Source organism: Rana temporaria, chromosome 6, assembly GCF_905171775.1.
Source record: "Rana temporaria chromosome 6, aRanTem1.1, whole genome shotgun sequence".
Lineage (NCBI taxonomy): Eukaryota > Metazoa > Chordata > Amphibia > Anura > Ranidae > Rana > Rana temporaria.
In genome coordinates, this window is record NC_053494.1 from 177,301,240 (window position 1) to 177,324,796 (window position 23,557).

The window sequence follows — 23,557 nt, forward strand, 5'->3', positions numbered from 1 at the left end:
ATGAAGCTGACTGATGATCAGTCGTGCCTACACACCATCAGTTAAAAAAACGATCGTGTCAGAACGCAGTGACGTAAAACACAACGACGTGCTGAAAAAAATGAAGTTCAATGCTTCCAAGCATGCGTCGACTTGATTCTGAGCATGCGTGGATTTTTAACCGATGGACGCGCCTACAAACGATCATTTTTTTTTTCTATCAGTTAGGTATCCATCGGTTAATTTTAAAACAAGTTTCACATTTTTTAACCGATGGATAAATAACCGATGGGGACTACACACGATCGGTTTGGTCTGATGAAAACGGTCCATCAGACCGTTCTCATCAGATTGACTGATCGTGTGTACGCGGCATTAGTCTATAGAGTTCAATATTCAGTTGGCCTACCCTTTGCAGCTATAACAGCTTCAACTCTTCTGGGAAGGCTGTCCACAAGGTTTAGGAGTGTGTCTATGGGAATGTTCGACCATTCTTCTAGAAGCGCATTTGTGAGGTCAGGCACTGATAATGGATTAGAAGGCCTGGCTCGCAGTCTCCGCTCTAATTTGTCCCAAAGGTGATATATTATTTTCCATGTTATGCAATCTATTCAAGTATGATGTCATAAAACAATATTTGATTCAAACAATATTTGATCAAGCTACAGATGTTACATTCTCTACATGTTTCGCTGTAAACATGACTTCTTTAGGAGTTATTGTTGTCAGGTCACCTGTGGCCAGAGGAGAGATGCACCCCGTTGAAGTCAGGAGTGCACCACAAGGCAGTAAACCCTATGGCAGACTGCTGTGGATGGAACACAGAGTGGATATGGGAGGCAGGTCCACTGGAGCACAAACAAGGATCCCACAGGAAGCTTGAGCCTAAGATTCCCCGTGGCACGGAGTCTAAGATTCAGCAGGTTTTCACCAGAGCCTTGAGTGGTGAGGAGGGCCTTAGCTGCAACTGAATCCAGGCCGCTGCCCCAGAGTCCCCTAGCTCACGCTCCGTAGGGCATAGAGGAGAGAGGGAAAGCAGCCACTCAGGATACAAGAGATAGTGAGGGGTAAGCCAAGGTCAGGGCGACAAGCAGACAGGATAAACAAAAGACAGGCCAAAGGTCAGAGTCACACGCAAACAGGAATAGTCGGGGACAAGCCAAGATCGGTACACAGAGATAAACTTAGCACATGGCAAGCAGGAACCAAACACACAATGCTTAACAAACAACGCTGATCAGCAAGGCAGACCTGCAGTGCACTGGTTAATATAGAGTACCTGATATGGCCTGGGGTGGAGCCTTGCTAGAGGAGAGATTATTTTAGCAGCCAGGTGAGAGTGACTGGCCTCTAAGGTGAGCACATGGAGGAGGTAAGCTGACACACAAACATTACTGCATATCCATGACAATTGTAGCAAGATAACTGTGTACAAAACAAATCAGATAATAAGAATTCAAATGTAATAAAGGTAACACAAACAATGTGACAAAATAATAGATTTAACAATAAACATCCTGAGAATTCATACTCAGAAAAAAGGTAGATCCTTGACATTCCCCAGGGCTTATTCTAAATAAACAAATAATTAATGTTTATTGTTAAATCTATTATTTTGCCGTATTCCTTTTGTGTTGCCTTTATTATATTTGGATTTTTATTATGTAATTTGTTTTGTACACAGCTTGCTTCAGTAACTCCAGAAGAAGCTGTGTTTATGGCGAAACATGTAAGAATGTAACATCTGTAGCTGGATCAATCAAATATCGTTCAGATCAAATATTATTGAATGACATTATACTATGATTAACTTGTAACTACACACAAGTTAAATGGATTGATTAATGTGAGAGGACATCATCATTTGTTTTGATTTTATCAAATATTTTAATGGAAAAATTAAATGATTTGGTAAATTGTAATTTGGCAATATTTGATTACCTAAAAAATCCCATTCTGCCTGTACAATGTCTATTTACATTTTGGGGATGTGGTGCATGGTGTGAGCCATCTTCTATCCCATATATAACGTATACCCTTTTTATTGTTACTCTGTATTCCAAAGGCTGGTTTTTTTTACATGTGACCAATAGCAGAGGACTAGAAGCTATTGTGAATTAAACAATGTCTGGCATCACTTTAATTTACACCATGGAATTTGACCAGGCTGCAGGTGCCGGTAACATCATTGTTGTTGGTGGTGGTATATATACATATATATATATATATATATATATATATATATATATATATATATATATATATATATATATATGTATATATACTATATATATATATATATATATATATATATATATATATATATATGTATGTATATATTACCTGTTATATTACGTAATATACATGGGAAGTATAGGAAGTATTTTTGCTGTATTGCTGCAATAATGTTTTGCTGATTTTATTATAAATGGTGTTATATATTTTTATTGAGTATAGTTTACAGCAAAAACATACATTAACAAAGCAGATCAGTGACAATTCAGAACAGCAGGAAATGAAAGACTTAAGATCCTTGCTTGTTAAAGCTAAAAAAACACAATGTTATTATTTATTATTTGTGTGCCCCCCTATCTAGAAAGTTTGTTGCGTATCAATTTATGCATTTTGTAGCAGGGGACATGTTAACCTTTTACAGCAATGTAAACATATATATTTTCCCTAATTGTCATCTCTGCTGCTTTTTCTCTGCAGGTTCTGTCACTGGGAGCGGACGTCTTGCCGGAGTACAAACTTCAAGCACCTCGTATCAATAAGTTTACTATATTGCACTATAGCCCTTTCAAAGCCGTATGGGACTGGCTCATTCTGTTGCTTGTTATTTATACCGCGATTTTCACTCCTTATTCAGCTGCCTTCCTACTTAATGACATAGAGGAGCAGAAGAGACGCACATGTGGATATTCCTGCAACCCTCTGAATGTCGTAGACTTAATGGTCGATATCATGTTTATTATCGATATCCTCATAAACTTCCGGACCACATACGTTAATCTGAATGAAGAGGTTGTCAGCGATCCTGCAAGAATAGCTATACATTATTTTAAAGGCTGGTTCCTAATAGATATGGTTGCAGCGATACCTTTTGATCTGCTGATATTTGGATCTGGCTCTGATGAGGTGAGTTGTATACTTTGGCTATTGCATAAGAGCATACCAGAAGTGTGCTTGTTCACAGTGTTACACAGAGGACCATGTATCAGGTAAATTAGCCACAAAATTAGGTGCAAATCAGGCAAAAAAAAAACTTTGGTCGTTTATTTTGTATATTTGGAACCCCTGCCCCTGAACTCATTGGAAACCAACTAAGACAGCTTTGCAGAGGTCTGCAACAGAAATAAAGTGATATTAAAGTCTTGTTTTTTTTGTCATACTTACCTGCTCTGTGTAATGGTTTTGCACAAAAGCAGCCCAGATCCTCCTCTTCTCGTGTCCCTCCCCGGCACTCCTGGACCCCCCCTCCTGCTGAGTGCCCCCATAGCAAGGAGCTTACTATGGGGGCACCTGAGCCAAGCCACTGCTCTGTGTGTCCCTTCAGACATGGAGCCGTAGCTCGGCCCACCCCATCTCTCTCCTCATTGGCTCACCAACTTTGATTGACAGCAGCAGGAAGGAGCCAATGGTGCCCACTGCTGTGTCTCAGCCAATCAGAAAGGCAGAGTCCCGGACAACCGAGGCTCTCGTGCAACATTGCTGGATCAGGATTGGGCTCAGGTAAGTATGAGGGGGGCTGCTGAAAACTGAACTTTTTTTATCTTAATGCATAGAATGCATCAAGATAAAAAAAAAACTTCTGCCTTTAGAACCCCTTTAACACCAGGAATTGTACATATTTTCATTAGGATGAAACTTTTACTCCAATCAGATGCACAATTGAGAAGTGGTCAGAGGCAGTTTTTTTCTGTTTCAGGGCTACCTTCAGAAAGAGAAGAATTTCTAAACAAGCTGCAATATCATAAGAAGTCCCTCTTGGTACCCCTGTTAAGCATTGTCTTGCTGCGTGGAAAAATTGGTACATGTCCCCCACTATGTGGACAAAAACATGTGCATGCCCATGCAAATTATTTTTCTCTGGTTAAGGGTACTGTTGTAATGTGGAATGGTTAATACTGTGCTGTCTAATAAGGTGAAATGATAATTAACTAATATGCTGCTGCGGCTAAAACTGTGAGATATACACAATAAAAACAATATAGAGAAAATATAGCTGCGCTGCAATGAAGTGTACTCTGAATGGTGACCATTCAGAGTACACTTCATTGCAGCGCAGCTATATTTTCTCTATAAGGGTACTGTTATGCAATACCACACAGTACAAGAACATTTTAGACAATTGTGCACTTCCACTCTTGTGGAAACTTTTTGGGGAAGCACCCCTTTCTTTTCCAGTATGGTTGTGTCCCTGTGCACAAAGCAAGCTCCATAAATATGGTTTGACAAGTTTGGTGTGGAGGAACTTAAGTGGCTTGCCCAAAGCTGGACCTCAATCCTAATGAACACCTCTGTGATGAATTGGAAGGCTGATTGCAAGTTTGATCTTCTCACCCAATATCAATAATCAACCCCTATTCATCTTTTAGTTGAATAGGGACAATTTTTCACAGAATATTGTGGAAAGCCTTTGCAGAAGAATGCATACAGCTATAGCTGAAAGGGGGGAGGGAGGGCAGCTTCATATTGATGTGTATCTCTAAGAAAACTTTTTTTTTTTAGTTTTGGCTAGATTGGGCAAGGGTTAGACCTTATGTCAAATTTGTATTGCTGGCTGAGTCTTTATTGGGAAGACTAACCCCTTTACTTGTACTGAATCAGAATCAGAATACTTTCTTAATCCCAGAGGGAAATTATTGTGACACAGCCACACTCAACAAAGACAATATAAGTTCACAACAATGAACAGAACAAGACAAAATGGCACACCAAAATTAGCCAATAACAGCAATTAGCACTCATAAAACAAATACAATCTATACTCTAAAAAAGCATCCATACAATCAAAATACAACATTGAATAAATAACACAGATTTAAAAATAACAAAAAATCTAACTACCAAAACAACCATTGTCACCAAAACAGAAAGAAAATGGATATCCAAAACTGTACAGTTGTCCCAAAAACTATAAATGAAGTGAGTTCTATTAATGGTGAAACTTGTTCCAGAGAAAACTCTCCAACTTTGGGAGATTTCCACTAATATCCTGTTGTGTCTCTGGGACAAGAAGTGAAAAATTCCACTAGCAAAATAATCTCTGGTGAGCTTTAAGATTAAAGTTGTACTGCCTTGTGCTCCATAGAGCAGGATTGTACATTGTTGGTCAGGTTTGCATATGAGGTCTGTATAACTATTTACTTTTTGACGTGGAAGGAGCATTAACACAAATGTAAAAGTATAGTTACCCTTTGGTGACAAAGACCTGAATAGATTGCAAATAGATTGCAAGTTGTCACTAATGTCTTAACATTTTCTTTAATTGTACGTAGTTTGGGTTAAGCCTTATTGAGTGTAGGCTAGGCAGGTGTATTATTAGATGAACTTACCGTATTTTTCGGCGTATAAGACGACCTTTTGCATGTAAAATAATGACCCAAAAGTCGGGGTCGTCTTATACGCCGGGTACCTGTCTGTCAGACGGCGGCCATCCATGATTCAAAAGCCGTGCCTCCTCCTCCAGGCTGTTCCGTAATAGGCGGAACACTCATTTTCCCAGCAGAGCCTCTGTTCGGTGTTCCGCCTATCACGGATGCCTTCTCATCCTCAGCCTCGGACGAGAGGACATCCGTGATAGGCAGAACACTGAACAGAGGCTCTGCTGGGAAAATTAGTGTTCTGCCTATCACAGAACAGCCTGAGGGGGAGGTGTGGCTTTTAAATCATGAATTCCCCGCCGTCTAACATACTCTGCAAATAGGAGAAGGTAGGGAGATCGTCGAGGCAGGGAATGGAATGGCACAGTGAGGCATGTTACTAATGGCACAGTGAGGCATGTTACTAATGGCACAGTGAGGCATGTCACAGTGAGGCATGTTACTAATGGCACAGTGAGGCATGTTACTAATGGCACAGTGAGGCATGTTACTAATGGCACAGTGAGGCATGTATAACGGCACAGTGAGGTAGGCAATGGCACCGTGAAGCATGTAATGGCACAGTGAGGCATGTAATGTAATGTAATGGCACAGTGAGATCTGAAAAAAGCCTGTTTCTGTCAGCGGTTGTTCTGGCTACCCCTCAGCTTCCAGACAGACTAGTATGAAGGGGGTCGTCTTATACGGCGAGTATATCCCAAAACCAAAATTTTTGCAAAAAAATTAGGGGGTCGTCTTATACGCCCAGTCGTCTTATACGCCGGCAAATATGGTACAATTGCATAAAAAAATGTAATATCGAAAAATGCGCCAGGTAAGGTACGGCGGCGTAGTGTATCTCTGATACGCGCGCCGTTCTATATCTATGTGGATCTGGCCCTTAAAGTTTGTTCTATAATGGACACCAAAGGTTCATTCTATATTGGCCATTGAGGGTCCATCCATCTGTACAGAGTCAGACAAATGTTCTCTTTGGAAGCAGCTTGCTTTAAATATAGCAATTTTGGGAAGTTAGTGTATATTGAAATATTTTTTCATATTATAAAAAAAAAATTCCAACTAAATGATCAAAAAGGAGTGGAATATCAATAATGATAATAATAATAATAATAATAATAATAATAATAATAATAATAATAATAATAATAATAATAATAATAATACTAAAAAAGATTAATAAGGTATTTTAAAAGTTTTTTTTTTTTTTTGGCTCACATTGCAATCTGTCTGTATAATCTTCGTACAGGGAATGTTAGATTTACCAAAAAAATGTAATATTAGGACTTACCTATTCTATTTACCCAATCTGTATCCAGGCAGGTAAGCTGTTGCACTACTACTAGATCTAAAGAGATTGTACAGATTCTAATGTCTCTGGTGAACTTATAAAGGATGAGTTCTCAAAACGGTTGTTGCATTACAACCCTCATGGTGGAATGCATTTAGACAATTATTGGCTCTGCAAGGTTGTAGGCAATTTACATCACCAGCAACCAGTCACATGGCTGAATTACCTCACTGATGTCACTGTTTTCTGGACGCATTGATAGGCTGACTGGGCTGGGCTCTACGGCATTTTAATAAAACAAATACAGTATATTAGTAATATCAGCTCAGCAGCTTTTCTGATTGACGTCCATTAGGAAGACATTCCTTTAGAACAGTTGATGTAATTAGCATTCACATAGAAGGAATAGTTTTCATGAACCTCAATCCCCGAGCGACTGAAAGTCTTTCAACAAGGAAATTAATGTCTGCTTAACAGTGGAAATTAAATCATAATGTGTACAGACCTATTTCCTGTAAAATATGTGAAGAAACCCAAGGCTATACTGTCAATACGCCGGTCTCTTGAGTTATTATGTAAAATGGTAATTTAGTATTAGATGTTGATGTTTAAATATGGATGAGGAGGTCTCATTTTTTTTTATTCAAAGTATAATTAAAGGACATTATATGATATTCCCCTTTTATATTTAGTCTTAAAGGGAGATTATATTTAATGCATAAGAAATACATAGATAATACCTAAAGTTTATGTGTAATGGAACTTTGTGACCCTTGCCTCTTAGGTTGTCACAAAAAATATCTGAGAAACATTAGTGTATTTAGGTTTTATGCTGCCCTAGGCCTGATTAAAGTTCTGCACCCCCTAATTTAAATATGACCCACCCCTTCCTGTCAAGGCCACACCCTTTGCTGTTTAAGACCCACCCTGAAATTTTCAAGTGGGGTCACTAGTTCTGAGGCAGAAAGAAAACAACAACAGGCACCACTTAGAAAAGAGTGTAAACTTTTAATGTATAAACAGCATCAAGTTACTCACATAGAAGTTACTGTATTTAGGCATAAAGATGGGGTCCATAGGACAGTCAGTCTCTTGGCTGTGTTGGTGAAGTCCACTTGTAGCAGCTGCTGTGTGTTGCAGAGATGAATGCAGGTGCTTGTTTTCCCAAACAGGAAGTTTCCAGGTAAACTGTGCGGCTAATTGCATATCCCCGCAATAGATGGTCCACTGAATTGTTACACCTTTCTAATGATATCACAAAAGTGAACCTGTATTCCATTTTATAATTTTAAAAGTAAAACTTCTCCCTAAGACTAGACACCAGATGCCTGTAATTCCCTTAATTAGCAAGAAAAAAAATTGTCTGCCCCTCCCTCATTTAGTTTCTCTGTGTTATTGGGGCCTGACATTCCCTGACTTAACAGCTAAACTCCGTCAGCCTACCCACCACCTAGCCATTGAGAGTGCCCTAAGGCAAATTTCTTTCCTGCAGCTATGGGTTGCAGGAAAGAAATTTGCACAATTCCCTCATCAACATGGATAGTGCTGAAAGGGGAAGCCCTCTTCCTGAGCTATTGTCTGCTCCCGGCGAGGGAAGTTGGAAGAAGACAGTGATTAGCATAATCGTAAAAAAATCTGGCAGGGTTGTTGTCCCCAATTTGATCAATCAATCAACTTGGTTCGTTCAGCATGCCCATTAACGGTTCAAATCTTGGCCAGTTCCTGCTGAACTGGCCAAGATTCCAACCATATATGACCAGCCTTACTCCTCACTTCAAATATATCTAAAGTCAAAATTGTTTTTAGTGTTGAAGTGGAGGGAGGGAGTAAGTAACCCTGTCAAGTTTTATGTCTGAATCCCCACTAGGCAGATTCATCCACTTATCCTATTTATCCTAGTTACCATTGTCACTTCAACTGAATATGATGGAAAAGACAACAAATTGAGTTGTCACCAAAAAGATTTGGGGGAAAATCTCCCAATCAGGACACTTGTTGCAGTGACATTACTTGTGATTTCTCCCTACTACCTGTTGTGTAAACAGGGCAGAACGTCAAGGTAAATCTCCCCAAGTGATCAGGTAATACAGGCAAATTTAAAAAAAAATCTCTCAAACGTTTAAAACAGTTTTGGATTTGGATATATTTTAGAGTGGCACACCCATAACAGTTTGCTCAAAATAATGTTCTTTAGCAAGGAACATACATTGTAATTATTCTACCAAAGCTAGTGTGTGCTGTAAATTGCTTCCATCATTGTTCTCATATCTTCTTGGTGGAGGCCGCCATTTTGCTGAAGCCCAGAGCCCTGAACAAATGTATATCTACGGGCTGTCAGCAGATTGGCCTCTACAAATTTGTTACAGTGCCCAAAAATCTAGAGCAACTGAGGCCTTGTACACACGACCGATTTCCTCGGCAAAAACCAGCAAGAAACTTGCTGGGAGATATTTTTTTGCCGAGGAAACCGGTCGTGTGTACATTTTCGTCGAGGAAACTGTCGAGAAACTCGACGAGCCAAAAAGAGAGCATATTCTCTATTTCCTTGACGTGAATGGAGAAAATTGTTTTGTCGAGTTTCTCGACGGCTTCACAAGGAACTCGACGAGCAAAACAATGTGTTTCGCCCGTCGAGTTTCTCGGTCGTGTGTACGAGGCCTAAGAGTGTGCAGAGCAGGGTGAGACAGAGGGGTTAATTTACTAAAAGTGGAGAGTGCAAAATCTGGTGCAGCTATGCATAGTAGCCCATCAGCTTCTAACTTCAATTAAAGCATAACTTCAAAAAAAAAAATCATCTTTTAAATCTTCTCTCCTTGTTGTTTTAACTTTGGATAGTAAAACTTTTTTTTTTACCATAAATACTTTAGACAGCCCACTTCCTGCTTCTTGTCTGGAAAAATGCGTAGGCTTATGACATCATGCACAGCTCTCTCTATCTCTCAATCTCATGAGAGTTTGCCAGGAAGGGAGTCATACGAGGGCCAATGAGAGCTGCAGAGCTGGAGGTGTGCCTCTGTGTGTCTGTGTAAATCCAGGAAGTGAACAGGCAGCAGCTTCAGCTGCCCACAGTTAAAATGGTTGCAGCCAGACTTAGTGGAGTAAGATTTCTGCAGCAAATCTTTTGGCGCCCTTTCAGAAAATGCAGAAAAAAAGGTTCAACCTAACAGAAATCTATAGGACTGCAGGTAAAATTTATGAAGAACACTTTATGTTACACAGCCCCCGCACCTCTGGACCCCTTTACATTACACAGCCCCTACACCTCTGGACCCCTTTACATTACACAGCCCCCACACCCCTGTAGCCCTTAACATTTCACAGCTCCGCACCTCTGAACCCCTTTACATTACACAGCCCCCTGCACCTCTGGACCCCTTTACATTACACAGCCCTCCACACCTTTGGACCCCTTTAAATTACACAGCCCCCCGCACCTCTGGACCCCTTAAATTACACAGCTATGCATCCCTGGACATCTTACATTACACAGCCCCTCATACTTCTGGACCCTTTTATATTACACAGCCCCCCACACCTCTGTATCCTTTTACATTACACAGCCCCCCACACCTCTGGACCCCTTTACATTGCACAGCCCCCCACACATCTGGACCCCTTTACAATACACAGCGCCTACCCCCTGCAGCTTTGCCCATTCCTACCCGAGGGCATGCAGAGTGGGAGACACAGGAGAGCCTAGTAGGAAGCAGGAGGCAGAAAGGGAGAGAAAAACAACAGCGCTGAATAGACAGTGGAAGCTGCCAGAATTGGCTATCCAAGTTAACCAGCAGGTGATTGGTTGCTAGGTGGTCCTGTGTAAGTGAGCGGCGGAGACAAGCAGGCCACCGGTCCTGGATGTCACTCCTCTGGCGGGTGTCATCTGGGTGCGACCCGCAACACAATAGCAACACCACTGCCCATAGATCTATGTATATTTGGGAAAGCACAACAAATGTAACTTAGTGGGTCATGTAATTGGAATTCATCCGTGCCACTGAGTATTGCTTTGGTTTTCTGTATGTAAAACATGGTCATTTGTTGAGTAAATGAGCTCCCTTCTTTTGAAATAAAAATACAATCCTTTTCTCTGTTTAACGTTCTTCCGATTTACCCTCAGTCCATGACTTCCTCCCCATAATGGCTTTCAGAAAGGTTATCCTTCTGTAATTACTTGCTCAGGAAGACACACATTGTAATCTGCACCCGTTTCATGTGTTACCTGATAATCAGGCTCTAAATACGTGGCTCTGTGTAACCCCCCCTGCACAGCTATGCTCTGCCGTCTTTAACTTGATGTGAATTAGGACATATGAAAACAGCAGGAGAACTAGTTTCATCTGAATAGTGATATTATGCCTACTAAATATGCAGACTACAGCATTTAGCTTGTCATTAAAAAATAGAAAATCTGAGAAGTCGTAATTAAAAATACTATTCTCTCTTGTGAAAGCATTTTAGAAGAAGGCTTTCCATCTGAAGCTATAGGAATAGAGCATTCTCACCTCCTGTCAGATCTTATTACCAGAGTCCTTAGTGTGCTATGAAGACAGTAGGGGCACAGATAAATTGCTTTGACTGCCAACATGGTAGCTCAAGCTAATTATATTTTTTACACTGTAAGCCATATTGCTTCTGCTGCATTTTTGTTTGTACAAATGTTACAATCTGTATTTTTGGCTACAAAATTGCTTAAAACTCATAAAACATTATAATGTTTTTTGAATGCAGCGAACCTATAGACTTAAAAATGTGGTAGTTTAATTGTTTTGTATGTTACTCATCATTTATCTAATCGTTTAGCTAATGTATATTTATTTTTCTATATAATAATTAGACATGTGCACACCGAAATATTTTGTTTCGGAATTTCGTTTTCGTCCAAAAAATAAATGTATTTAGTTACTCCCGAAATAAATTTTTATTTATTTAGTTTCGTTAAAAAATGCATTCGTCCGGAAATCCAAATTCATTAACCACTTCCGGACCGCCGCATGTACATATACGTCGGCAGAATGGCACGGACAGGCACATTGGCGTACCTGTACGTCCCTGCCTAGACGTGGGTCGGGGGTCCGATCGGGACCCCCCCCCCGGTACATGCGTCAGTTTCCATGGCTCCAGGAGCTGAAGAACGGGGAGAGCCGTATGTAAACACGGCTTCCCCGTGCTTCACTGTGGCGGCTGCACCGATCGAATGATCCCTTATATAGGGACACTCGATCGATGACGTCAGACCTACAGCCACACCCCCCTACAGTTGTAAACACACACTAGGTGAACCCTAACTCCTACAGCGCCCCCTGTGGTTAACTCCCAAACTGCAACTGTCATTTTCACAATAAACAATGCAATTTAAATGCATTTTTTTGCTGTGAAAATGACAATGGTCCCAAAAATGTGTAAAAATTGTCCAAAGTGTCCGCCATAATATCGCTGTCACGAAAAAAAATCGCTATTTTGTAAACGCTATAAATTTTGCGCAAACCAATCGATAAATGCTTATTGCGATTTTTTTTACCAAAAATAGGTAGAAGAATACGTATCGGCCTAAACGTAAAAAATAAAAACCGCAGAGGTGATCAAATACCACCAAAAGAAAGCTCTATTTGTGGGAAAAAAAGGACGTCAATTTTGTTTGGGAGCCACGTCGCACGACCGCGCAATTGTCTGTTAAAGCGACGCAGTGCCAAATTGTAAAAACCCCTTGGGTCATTTAGCAGCATATTGGTCCGGTCCTTAAGTGGTTAAGGTCGAATGTGTCATTGAAGGCTTATGGTGTCTGTCGGATGTTCTAAGAAGATTCAACGAAGCATCTAAACTGTACGACGTCGCAATCGTACATTTCCGGTCCAGTGCTCCGCCCACAAGCTATAGTAGAATTCTAATGTTGTATGACTAGTAATAATTATACTTATTATTACTAGTCAACCAACATTAGAATTCTTCTATAGCCTATGGGCAGAGCATTTGACCATAAATGTTTGTTTGTGGCGATCGTATGTTTTTAGCTGATTTGTCGAATCTTCATGTCTCTATAATGTCAAATCTTTTCTCTCTGTGTCGAATAATCTTGGACTAATAGAGTTAGGTTAGGCACATTCGACCGCAGGTTCGATAGACACAGATGACTATTGTCACCGTCATGTCGAATCTTCTATCTATATCGAACTGTTGTCACAATGAAAAGAAAATAAAGCATTTTTTATGTCAGATCTTTCAGATTTCGGATTCTGCACATTCGTTATCGTTTGTTAAAACGAATGTGAAAATCCCAGAAATTCGGACGAAAATGCATTCGGACAAAAACGAATGCACATGTCTAATAATAATATTGAAATAGGGAAAGGAACAAAAGGGATATGTTGCAGTGCATTGGGTATTGCGGAAATGATGAGAAAAAATATAGTCTACTTTTCATAAAAATTACAAAATGTTTTTATTAGATACAAAATATATTAAAATTTATGGTCCAATCAATATAATGGTGGTCATCAGGTAACAAGGTTACAATTTTAAATCATACAGAAATCGCATATTCCCGTCACGTTTCGCGATTTTTGCTTCTTCAGGGGAAAACAATATCCATTTGTATAATTGCAACTGAATGAATTTTTTTTTTAATTAGCCATATAGACAGTTCATTCAGTTGCAATTATACAAATGGATATCACTTTCCCCTGAAGAAGCGAAAACCGCGAAACATGTCGGGAATATGCGATTTCTGTATGATTTAAAATTGTAACCTTGTTACCTGATGACCACCATTATATTGATTGGACCATAAATTTTTATATTTTTTGTATCTAATAAAAACATTTTGTAATTTTTATGAACAGTAGACTATATTTTTTCTCTTCATTTCCGCAATACCCAATTCACCGCAACATATACCTTTTGTTCCTTTCCCTATTTCAATATCTATTTTCGGGATTAGGTGCCTAAACCAATGGGTGTTTCTATTAGTGTCTGGACTACTCAAAAATAAGTCTAATAATAATAATGTACACAGTTGACAGTCAACACCACATGCTGGAGTAAGGATACACAACAAGAAACAACAAAATATTGGGATTTTATAGGTGCAGAAACCTCCTCTTAGAATAATGAATCTTGCAATGTGATATTAAACTTTAATTTTATTATAAATTGTTAAAATTGTGGCTATACCAAATAATAGACATAATGATATATATTGAAAAATATTGATAGAAATTGAAAAAGACAACGTTTATACAGCGTAACTTTAATAAATTTGACAAAGTTCCCCCTCTCCAAAGTATAGTAAATCCTCTATAGATAAATAGATTATGCAGTCATAGATAACCATGGCAAACAATTATTTTTCACATATATAAGGAGCTGCACAAACCAACGCGTTTCGCTTGTTTGGCTTCATCATGGATTTCTTTGGAGTGGAATGAATGTACTAGAGTTGCTGTAAAATAAACAAATAGATAAGAATATTGTACATTGATTGTATTGACTGAACTCATAAACAATTGATATCACGATAGTTATTATAAGTAGTAGTATTTTTGAATACTAGCCTAGGGGCATTACACATTTCGGGCATCTGTCCATGTCAAGCAGACCTGGGGTCGAATGGAAGGGCTTATCCAAAAAGCCAAAACAGGGTCCAATATATAGGGATTGGCAATTCAAGCTGATCAATCATACATTTAACCAAAAGGTACTAAAAGAAGGGGAAAGATAGATGACACACAGCTATAACATATCCTCCACTCAAAGCATAGTTTAACCATATATTCTCCATCATATCAAACATACCTAGAAAAGAAACCCTCTGCTCAAATCCATGAACAGAAAAGGTTGGCAGATTCCAATAGCCGGTATATAGTGCACAGTATCAGATCTGGAATAGCATAGAAGGAACAATACTTATTTTCATTCCCAGACAACTTGCACATCCCATATCTAGTCAAACTTAAACACAATTTGTATACCTTATCTCCCACAGAGAGGATGTCACAGCTAAATCGTTCACACTCTTCACCTAATCCGAGCTGGATACAGCTGCCACCATTGAAAGTACCTACAAATAATGACCCACATGTGCAAATAATCATTCCACCCTTAAATAGGGTGGAATTTGTGCCAAAACCACATCCCTAGGATGTAATTTCTCAGCTGAAACAGCTGTGAGCCTGACGTTAATGAATATACAATTTATATAAAAAAATAAAAATGAATATCACATTGCAAGATTCATCATTCTAGGAGGAAGTTTCAGCACCTATAAAGTCCCAATATTTTTATGTTTTTTTGTTGTGTAGCCAGATCTATATTTATTCTTAACAAATATACTAAAATACATTTTAGTGCACAAAAACACAATATACTGTAATCCCCAATGTATGTCCAAAATTAAAGACAGTGTTGTGTTGGGTAAAAAGATACTAGATATGCCAAGCCTCATATCTCCGTGCACCCGTGAAATTGTAAAAAATTACAGTAATAAAAATTATCAATAGACAACGCTTTAAATGTTCTTACAGCTCATAAGCTGAGTTAACCATAAATCAGGGACCTATAATTGTTTCTCCCACTCCAGTGTGCACAGCAATACCCAATATGTATTGTACAATCATTGTTTATATACACACGCATTCCCTACATGCACATTTGCATTCTTATGTTTGTACACAGCGTGACAAGGATGCTTCTACATGTTTTTTATTTTATTATATTTAAAGGAGCTGTAAAGGCAGAAGGTTTTTTATCTTAATGCATTCTATGAACGGCAGCTCCACTTTTTATGATATTGCCGCTTGTTTATAAATTCTTCTCTTTCTGAAGGTAGCCCTGCAACACAAAAAAACTGCCTCTGACCACTTTTTAAAGTGGAGTTCCATCCCAAAAATGGAACTTCCGCTTTTCAAACCATCCCCCCCCTTCCGGTGTCACATTTGGCACCATTCAGGGGGGAGGGGGTGCAGATACCTGTCTAAAGCCCCATACACAGTCAGACTTTTTGCCAACAAACTTCAAGATGAGCAAGTTTTCCAAAAAATCCGACCGTGTGTACGATCTATTGGACAAACTTTTTCGGTTTTCATCAGACAAAAGTTCGCTCTGCAAACGGACAAACTTTTCGGCAACAAAAGTCCGATGGTGCAAAGTCCTATCGTGTGTACAGAAATCCATCGGACTTTTGTCCGAAGTGCAAATACACATGCCCAGAACCAATGTTAAAATCAGCCAGCAATAGCAGAAGTTGACCAAAGGGTGGCGGTAAAGAGCAGAAAAGAGCAGAAAAACCACATGATGTTGGCAAAGTTTTAGGAAAGTTTGCAGAAAAGTCAGAGCGTGTGTAGACAGGTATTTGCACCCACTTCTGGGAATACTCTCCTGCGGCAGCCCCGCCCCTACCCACACCACCTGCTATCTTCTGGGAAACACACTGTTCCCAGGAGAGAGTGGGGACCAGTGACAGCGTGCCGCGCTATTTGCGCATGTGCAGTAGGGAACCAGGCAGTGAAGCAGCAACGCCTCACTTCCCGATTCCCTCACCGAGGATGATGGCGGGTGCAGCCGAGGGACGAGCGATTGCTCTGCCTCAACTGCCGACATCGTGGGCGTGCTGGACAGGTAAGTGTCCATATTAAAAAAGTCAGCAGCCGCAGTATTTGTAGCTGCTGGCGTTAAAAAAAAAAAATTGGCGGAAACTCCGCTTTAATTGTGCATCTGTTTGGAGTAAAAGTCTGTTTCATCCTAATGAAAATTTGTACAATTCCTGGTGTTAAAGAGGTTCTAAATGCAGAAGGTTTTTCATATTGATGCATTCTATGCATTAAGATAAAAAACTTTCAGTGTGCAGCAGCCCCCCTCATACTTACCCGAGCCCAATCCTGATCCAGCAATATTGCATGAGAGCCTCGGTTGTCCGGGACTCTCTCTTTCTGATTGGAGCTTGAGACAAAGCAGCGGGCGCCATTGGATCCTGCTGCTGTCAATCAAAGTCAGTAAGCCAATGAGGAGAGAGGGGGTGGGGCCGAGCCACAGCTCTGTGTCTGAGTGGATACACAGAGCTGCAACTCGGCTCCGTGCCCCCATAGCAATCTGCTTGCTGTGGGGGTACTCGACAGGAGGGAGCAGTAAAGAGGCACCCGAGAAGAGGAGCATCCAGGCTTGCCTGTGCAAAACCAACTGCATAGAGAAGGTAAGTATAACAAGTTTGTTGTTTAAAAAACAAACAAAATAGACTCAGCCCTCTGGCACACCTAGCAAGGTGGTTAGTGGTATAGAACATTAAATGGCACACAGACACAATTCAAGTAGGCTCAGCTCTCTCAGATTAACTTAGTCAAGAGAAGAGACTTAAAATGATATTAGTCAGCCAAGCCCTTGAAAAATAGCCAAGACTTGGTTGAAACAATTTTTAAAGCAGTGGATTAACAATTAGCAGCAACAAGTAAATGATACCAACATGTACAGTAATAAACAGTAATAGATAAGTTTCTCAAGAAAGCTATTGATTGCTGTGGGTGTTACTACTGCTAAAGGGGAACCCCAGGTCAGCCTATAGTACCTTAAAACCCAATTATGGATATAATAATGTAGATTTCAGTAACCTGTCCCCTTTAAGAGCAATAACATTGATGTTCTAAAAGCAAGGCCTTGCACTAACTTCACCGGCAAGTTGGAGCTCATAAACAAGAATTCCTTAATGTGGTAAAGTGCTGATGAGCAAGGCAAGATAGCTGATTCTGTCTTATAGCAATTCTTAATGTGATTCAGGTATAAGTTGTCTGTGCACAGTATTCAGAGTGGGATATGTATGAATAGAATCAATAGAGCAATAGAATCTGTGGGGAAAGGCTCCCTCACCAATCCTGCAGAGTATCCTTCAGGAAGCGGGCGACGTCTAGACCCTCCAGGGCTTGAGCTGTAGACTGTGTATCGTGTGGTAGGCCACGATTCCCCTTAGGCCGTGTACAGACGACCAAACATGTACGATGAAAGCGGTCCGCGCGTAAACAATACGCGGGGCGTGCCCACGGTGTCCCCGCGACGATGACGCAGCGACGTGGGCGGGCCTGCCAGTTAAATGCTTCCACGCATGCGTCAAAGTCATTCGACGCATGCGAGGGATGGCGGGCGCTCGGACATGTACGGTAGGTCTGTACAGACGACCGAACATGTCCGAGCGGGCAGGATTCCAGCGGACTGTTTTAAAACAAGTCCAGGAATATTTGTCCGCTGGGAAAAGGCCCGGCGGGCAAATGTTTGCTGGAATCCTGCACGCTCGGGCCTACACACGACCGAACATGTCTGCTGAAACTGGCCCGCGGACCAGTTTCAGCAGACATGTTTGGTCGTGTGTACGGGGCCTTACACAGCGACAAAATGGTGCTCATGTGATGGGATCCAGGAAGCAAGAGAGTGTGGGCCTGGTCAGCAGATCCCTTTATAGTCCCTCCCACAATTCTCCCCTGGAGCAGATAGCTGGCTGGGATGTGTGGTCCATGGTTGGTTCTGAAGATTAGCAATGTCTGGTCAGAAAATTACAGCTCCCACAATGCTTTTCTTTAGGCTCAGGAATGTGATGTCAGTAACTCGAGTCCAACACTAGGGGAATACAGAACAGTCTGGGACAGCAGGAGACAAGTCTGCAAAATCAGGTGCTGTAGTTTGCTCCCGGCTACATTTACAATCACATTTTTGACAGCTCTGAACACGGAAGTGGGTTCAAACTTCACAAAGGTCATTGAAGAATGGATATTCTTTGCTCTTCTCCCACCCGTCATCCTGACACTGTTGCAGTCCCTGGCTCCCAGGAGGAGTATGAGAGCCCGGGAACCACAAAGGGGACATCTGGTAGTAAAAGTGACTGGGTGGCTGCATGATTACTTTTACCTAAAAGCTGGGAGCCTACTAAGAAAGGGAGAAACAAACTCACAGTTGTGAGCTTGTTTTGACCCCTTCAGTGCCTGGGCATATGAGACATGCCCAAAGACCATAGCTGATTAAAATAGATAAATGTGAAATTGATATTAGTATAAAGGATGTATACATATAGTTTAATATTGTTTTGTATTCACAGCAGCCTTTCTATCATTGACATTTTGGATTTTTTTTGTAGCGGGAGTTCACATAGCACGTCTGGTCTCAAACTGTCCACAACCATTTATTTTTTTTGGAGTTCCTTCATTAAAAAATAATTAGATAAAAACTCTTGCAGTCTAAAATTAGCATTTGGATCATCCAAGACTTCAAGGGTATTTTTTTTATGTGCCTGCAGATGGACTTTAACTTGGTGGACCTTGACCTTTTTTCTACCTCACTATGTTTACAGTTTAATAATATTTTTTTATTTTTATTTGCAGACTACCACTCTCATCGGACTTTTGAAGACTGCGCGGCTCCTTCGCTTGGTCAGAGTAGCCAGAAAGCTGGACAGATACTCAGAATACGGTGCTGCTGTCCTTATGCTGCTAATGTGCATTTTTGCATTAATCGCTCACTGGCTTGCCTGCATCTGGTATGCAATTGGCAATGTGGAACGACCTTACCTAATTCACAAAATTAGCTGGCTGGATGCTCTGGGTGATCAAATAAAGAAACCGTATAATTATAGTGACCCCAGCTCGGGACCATCTATCAAGGACAAATATGTCACAGCACTTTATTTTACCTTCAGCAGTCTGACAAGCGTAGGCTTTGGAAATGTGTCTCCCAATACCAACTCGGAAAAAATCTTCTCCATTTGTGTTATGTTGATTGGCTGTAAGTAGAATCTACTCTGAGAGTTATAGTAATCATTTATTTATTGATTTAGTCAGCCCTTGCCGGAGAAGAATCGGTCACTAAATAAAATGGCTTTGCAAAATACGTATGTACAAGATGTAAATACAAATTTCAATTTTTAACAACCATCATATCTCACTCCTTTTGCCCTTCTTCTCAAATACATAAATATAATAACAGATTTCACGCTCACTAATTGTAAGGTACAAACACTAGTTCAGACTCTATTACTAATAATGCACCACTCTTAGTTTTCTGCTTTTATTTTATATGTCTGAACTGGTACTAATGCACTTATGCACTATGACTTATGCAGTGGAATATAGAGCTGGAATAGGGTTCCAATAGCCCCACAGTTGCAGCCTATTGGTATTAGGTGAACCGACAAGCCAGGTACTGGATGAGATAGGTTAACCATGCCAGATCAATTATAAAATAGCAGGGGTCCAGGGTAGCTACAGCAGTGTCAAAAGGATAACATAGAACTGTAGTCAGGGGCATCATAACCAGAAACAGGCACAGACAAGTAATGAAGGCGTTCAAGCAAGGTCAGGACAAGTAAGGTCATAGAAATAGTCTGCCTAAAAACAACAAACCTTACAACGTGCAAAATGAATCAAAAAAATGACCATTAAAAAGGAAGCCATGCCATTTAGGACATTTGCAACATTGTTGAAGTGTCAATGTGTTTGGCTAAACTGCTCCAGGTGCACAAGGTGTCTGGGGGTATAATTGGAATTCTGGTGCATGCACCTGGATTTTGAAGAGTCAGATGGGGTGCAAGAGAGTGCATCAAAATGAGCAAGAAAAGAAGGTGCAGAGTCAGACCTGCTGATCCACAAGGGCACATGGAAGCATAAAAGAGTAAGCATAGGTGGAGCTGCCAGAAAAGGGCTCTTTAAGCTAAAGTTTAGTTAACCATTGTTTTACCCACAGCTTTAGTTAAATTACTTACCTGTGATAAAGTATGTCCCACAACTTACAGGATGCTGGATTCTGTAGAATTCTACATTGAAAGGCTGCTCTGTCCTGTTCCTGTTACTGCACTTCTGGCACTGTGGTGGTTACTACCAGCTTCGGATCTCTGGGCTTAGTTGCACTCCCCCTTCTGCCTTCTCCTCCATTGAGGAAACTTCTTTACTGATTACACTGCATGTAACACAAGTTGTAAATGGGGAGAATCTAATCAGTCACAGGATTCTCTTCCCAGTTTAGAGATTGTGTTACAGGCAGTGTAGAAGTTTTCTCAATAGATGAATAAAGGATAGGACTGAAGAGGGCGTACCCTCATAGGAGGGACATACTTCATCACAGGTAAACATAACTAAAACTGTAGAGAAAACATAAACTTTAGCTTTATGGACTGACCCATCCCTGTTGGCTCAATGAATGACCACATCCCATGTGGATAAATAACACCTACCGTATTTGCCGGCGTATAAGACGACTGGGCGTATAAGACGATCCCCCTAATTTTCCAGGAAAAATGTTGGTTTTGGGATATACTCGCCATATAAGACTACCCCCTTCCTACTAGTCTTTCTGGAAGCTGAGGGGTAGCCAGAACCGCTGACAGAAACAGGCTTTTTTCAAATCTCACTGTGTCATTACATGCCTCACTGTGCCATTACATTACATGCCCCCACTGTGCCATCACTTGCCCCCACTGTGCCATCACTTGCCCCCACTGTGCCATCACTTGCTCCCACTATGCCATCACTTGCCTCCACTGTGCCATCACTTGCCTCCACTGTGCCATCACTTGCCCCCACTGTGCCATCACTTGCCCCCACTGTGCCATCACTTTACCCCCACTGTGCCATCACTTTCCCCCACTGTGCCAACAGTGCCATCACTCACGTTTTGCTGATTCTGACTTCCAGGCCGGTGACAGTCTCCGTCTGCTGCGAGCGTCCATGATTTGAAAGCCGCACCTTCTGCTCAGACTGTCTTGTGATAGGCGGAACACAAATTTTCCCAGCAGCGCCTCTGTTCTGTGTTGCGCCTATCATGGACGTCCTCTCGTCCGAGGATGAGAAGGCATCTGTGATAGGAGGAACACAGAACAGAGGCGCTGCTGGGAAGATTTGTGTTCCGCCTATCACAGGACACTCAGAGGAGAAGGAGCGGCTTTTAAATCATGGACGCTTGCAGCAGACGGAGACTGTCACCGGCGTATAAGACGACCCCCGACTTTGGCTGCATTTTTTTTGCATCCAAAAAGTCGTCTTATACGCCGGAAAATACGGTAACTGGATCAGCTTGGCATGTATTTGCTGGGAATAGTGGCCATCCATTGTACTTGCTCCAAGCTGTAGATGGTTGAGTCTAGAATATGTAAATATATAAGATATACTGTTATTACAGAATATAAACACTGCCCGGGTTATTGGAAAGGTATAGTTGTCTGCATCTGAGGCCTGTGATTGCACTCATAAGTAGGAAGAGGGATGGTGGAAACGTAGGTGTGTTTAAAAATACTTTCTAAAAAGTGCTGGCACACAATGAGTTAAAGCCAAGGAAGTACATGACATCTCCTGAACGTACCTCTATTGTTTATATCTGGCACTCTCAGAGCATGCACTGACACTTTGGGCTGTGAGATTGTAGAGAGAGGCACACAGAGCACCAATGCCCACCCCTCCCCTCTGCTGCCTATTCAGAGAAGCCTTTGTATTCTGTGAATGAGTTCACATAATGCAAAGGCTTCTCTGATAGGGCAGGAAGAGGGGAGGGACAGGCATAGCAGCTGTATCGACTCTAATGCTGAATATGCATAGACCTGAAGCATCAATGTTGGGGCTCCCAGAAATATAGAAATAGTCATATTCCGGGAGTGCAATAGTACAGATGTAAATAATAGAGATAAGCCCAGGATATGTTTTTTTTGTTTGTTTTTGCACATATGTTTAAAAAATGTAGGTGGCAGTAAAAGAGTTAAAAGATAAACAAGTTAAATACTCAGTATCAGTACTCGGCTGTGAAAAGTATTTAAAATCTGAGGGTTTAATATCTCTTTAAAATTACTTTTAGGTAGACTGACCCCTTAAAGTGTTAGTTCACCCTTACAAAAAATGTAAAAGGCGAGCTAACAACTGACAGCGTATGAAAGGGTTAGATACTTTTTGTTTTGTATTCTTGTCGGGGTGCCAGTTTGGGGGGGTTACCTTTCTCCTGCTGATACTCCATCATGCATAGTGTCACAATGACAAGAAGTAAGGTGAAATCTGTTACGTGTGGACACAGCAGTAAAAACAGAAGTTCTGACCCTTCCAAATCCCCATTTACCTGAGATATCTACAGAGGGTGCAGAGACCCTGGTTTTAATGCTTGGCCTTATTTTTCCAAAATTAAACAAAAGTCGTTTCACTGGAGTTAGGATTTAAATTGTGAGGACGCTATCTGAATACAAAGTGAAGGCCTGACTTATACTTCTAAAAGGAGACCAAGCTATACTGTAATTTCTTACTTTCCCTAGTAGTTTACCAAGATTGCAAAGATGAGTAGATAACATCAAGTCAATACTAGAAAGAAATCTAAAATTGATTTTTATCCATGTCATTCTAGATAGGGAATTAATTGGAATGGAAGGTTATATAACAAGCCTAGAACTCCCACATCCCTCACTAAATCTATTAAATTGAAACCAATTGGCTTGTCTGCTTTTGCCGCTGTGGAGCATTATGGACCTCCGATTAAAGCCAGCCTTGATAATTGTAGCTTAAATGCAAGAAGGTGATCTATAATTCTCCCCAGCGAGACCTTTAAACCAACTGCTAATTAGCTCTGTCAGGATTTTAAGGTCTTTGAGTCTCTGAAGGTATCTTGCTATGATTAATGATCTAGAAATAGATTTCATTAGTATAAATATCAGGAGAATATTACATGTTCTGTCTCGATAACTTGGCATGAACTA

The 23,557-nt window shown here is 40.8% G+C and overlaps 1 protein-coding gene across 1 annotated transcript in view; it reads left to right on the forward strand.

Moving 5' to 3' along the window:
* The window catches only part of KCNH7 (potassium voltage-gated channel subfamily H member 7), a 572,057-nt gene that overhangs the window by 419,631 nt on the left and 128,869 nt on the right, over positions 1 to 23,557 (forward strand). Inside the window, exons 7-8 of the mRNA XM_040357854.1 lie at positions 2,692 to 3,117; positions 19,221 to 19,620. Coding sequence (XP_040213788.1) covers positions 2,692 to 3,117; positions 19,221 to 19,620 — 826 coding nt within the window. The remainder of the gene's footprint in view (positions 1 to 2,691; positions 3,118 to 19,220; positions 19,621 to 23,557) is intronic.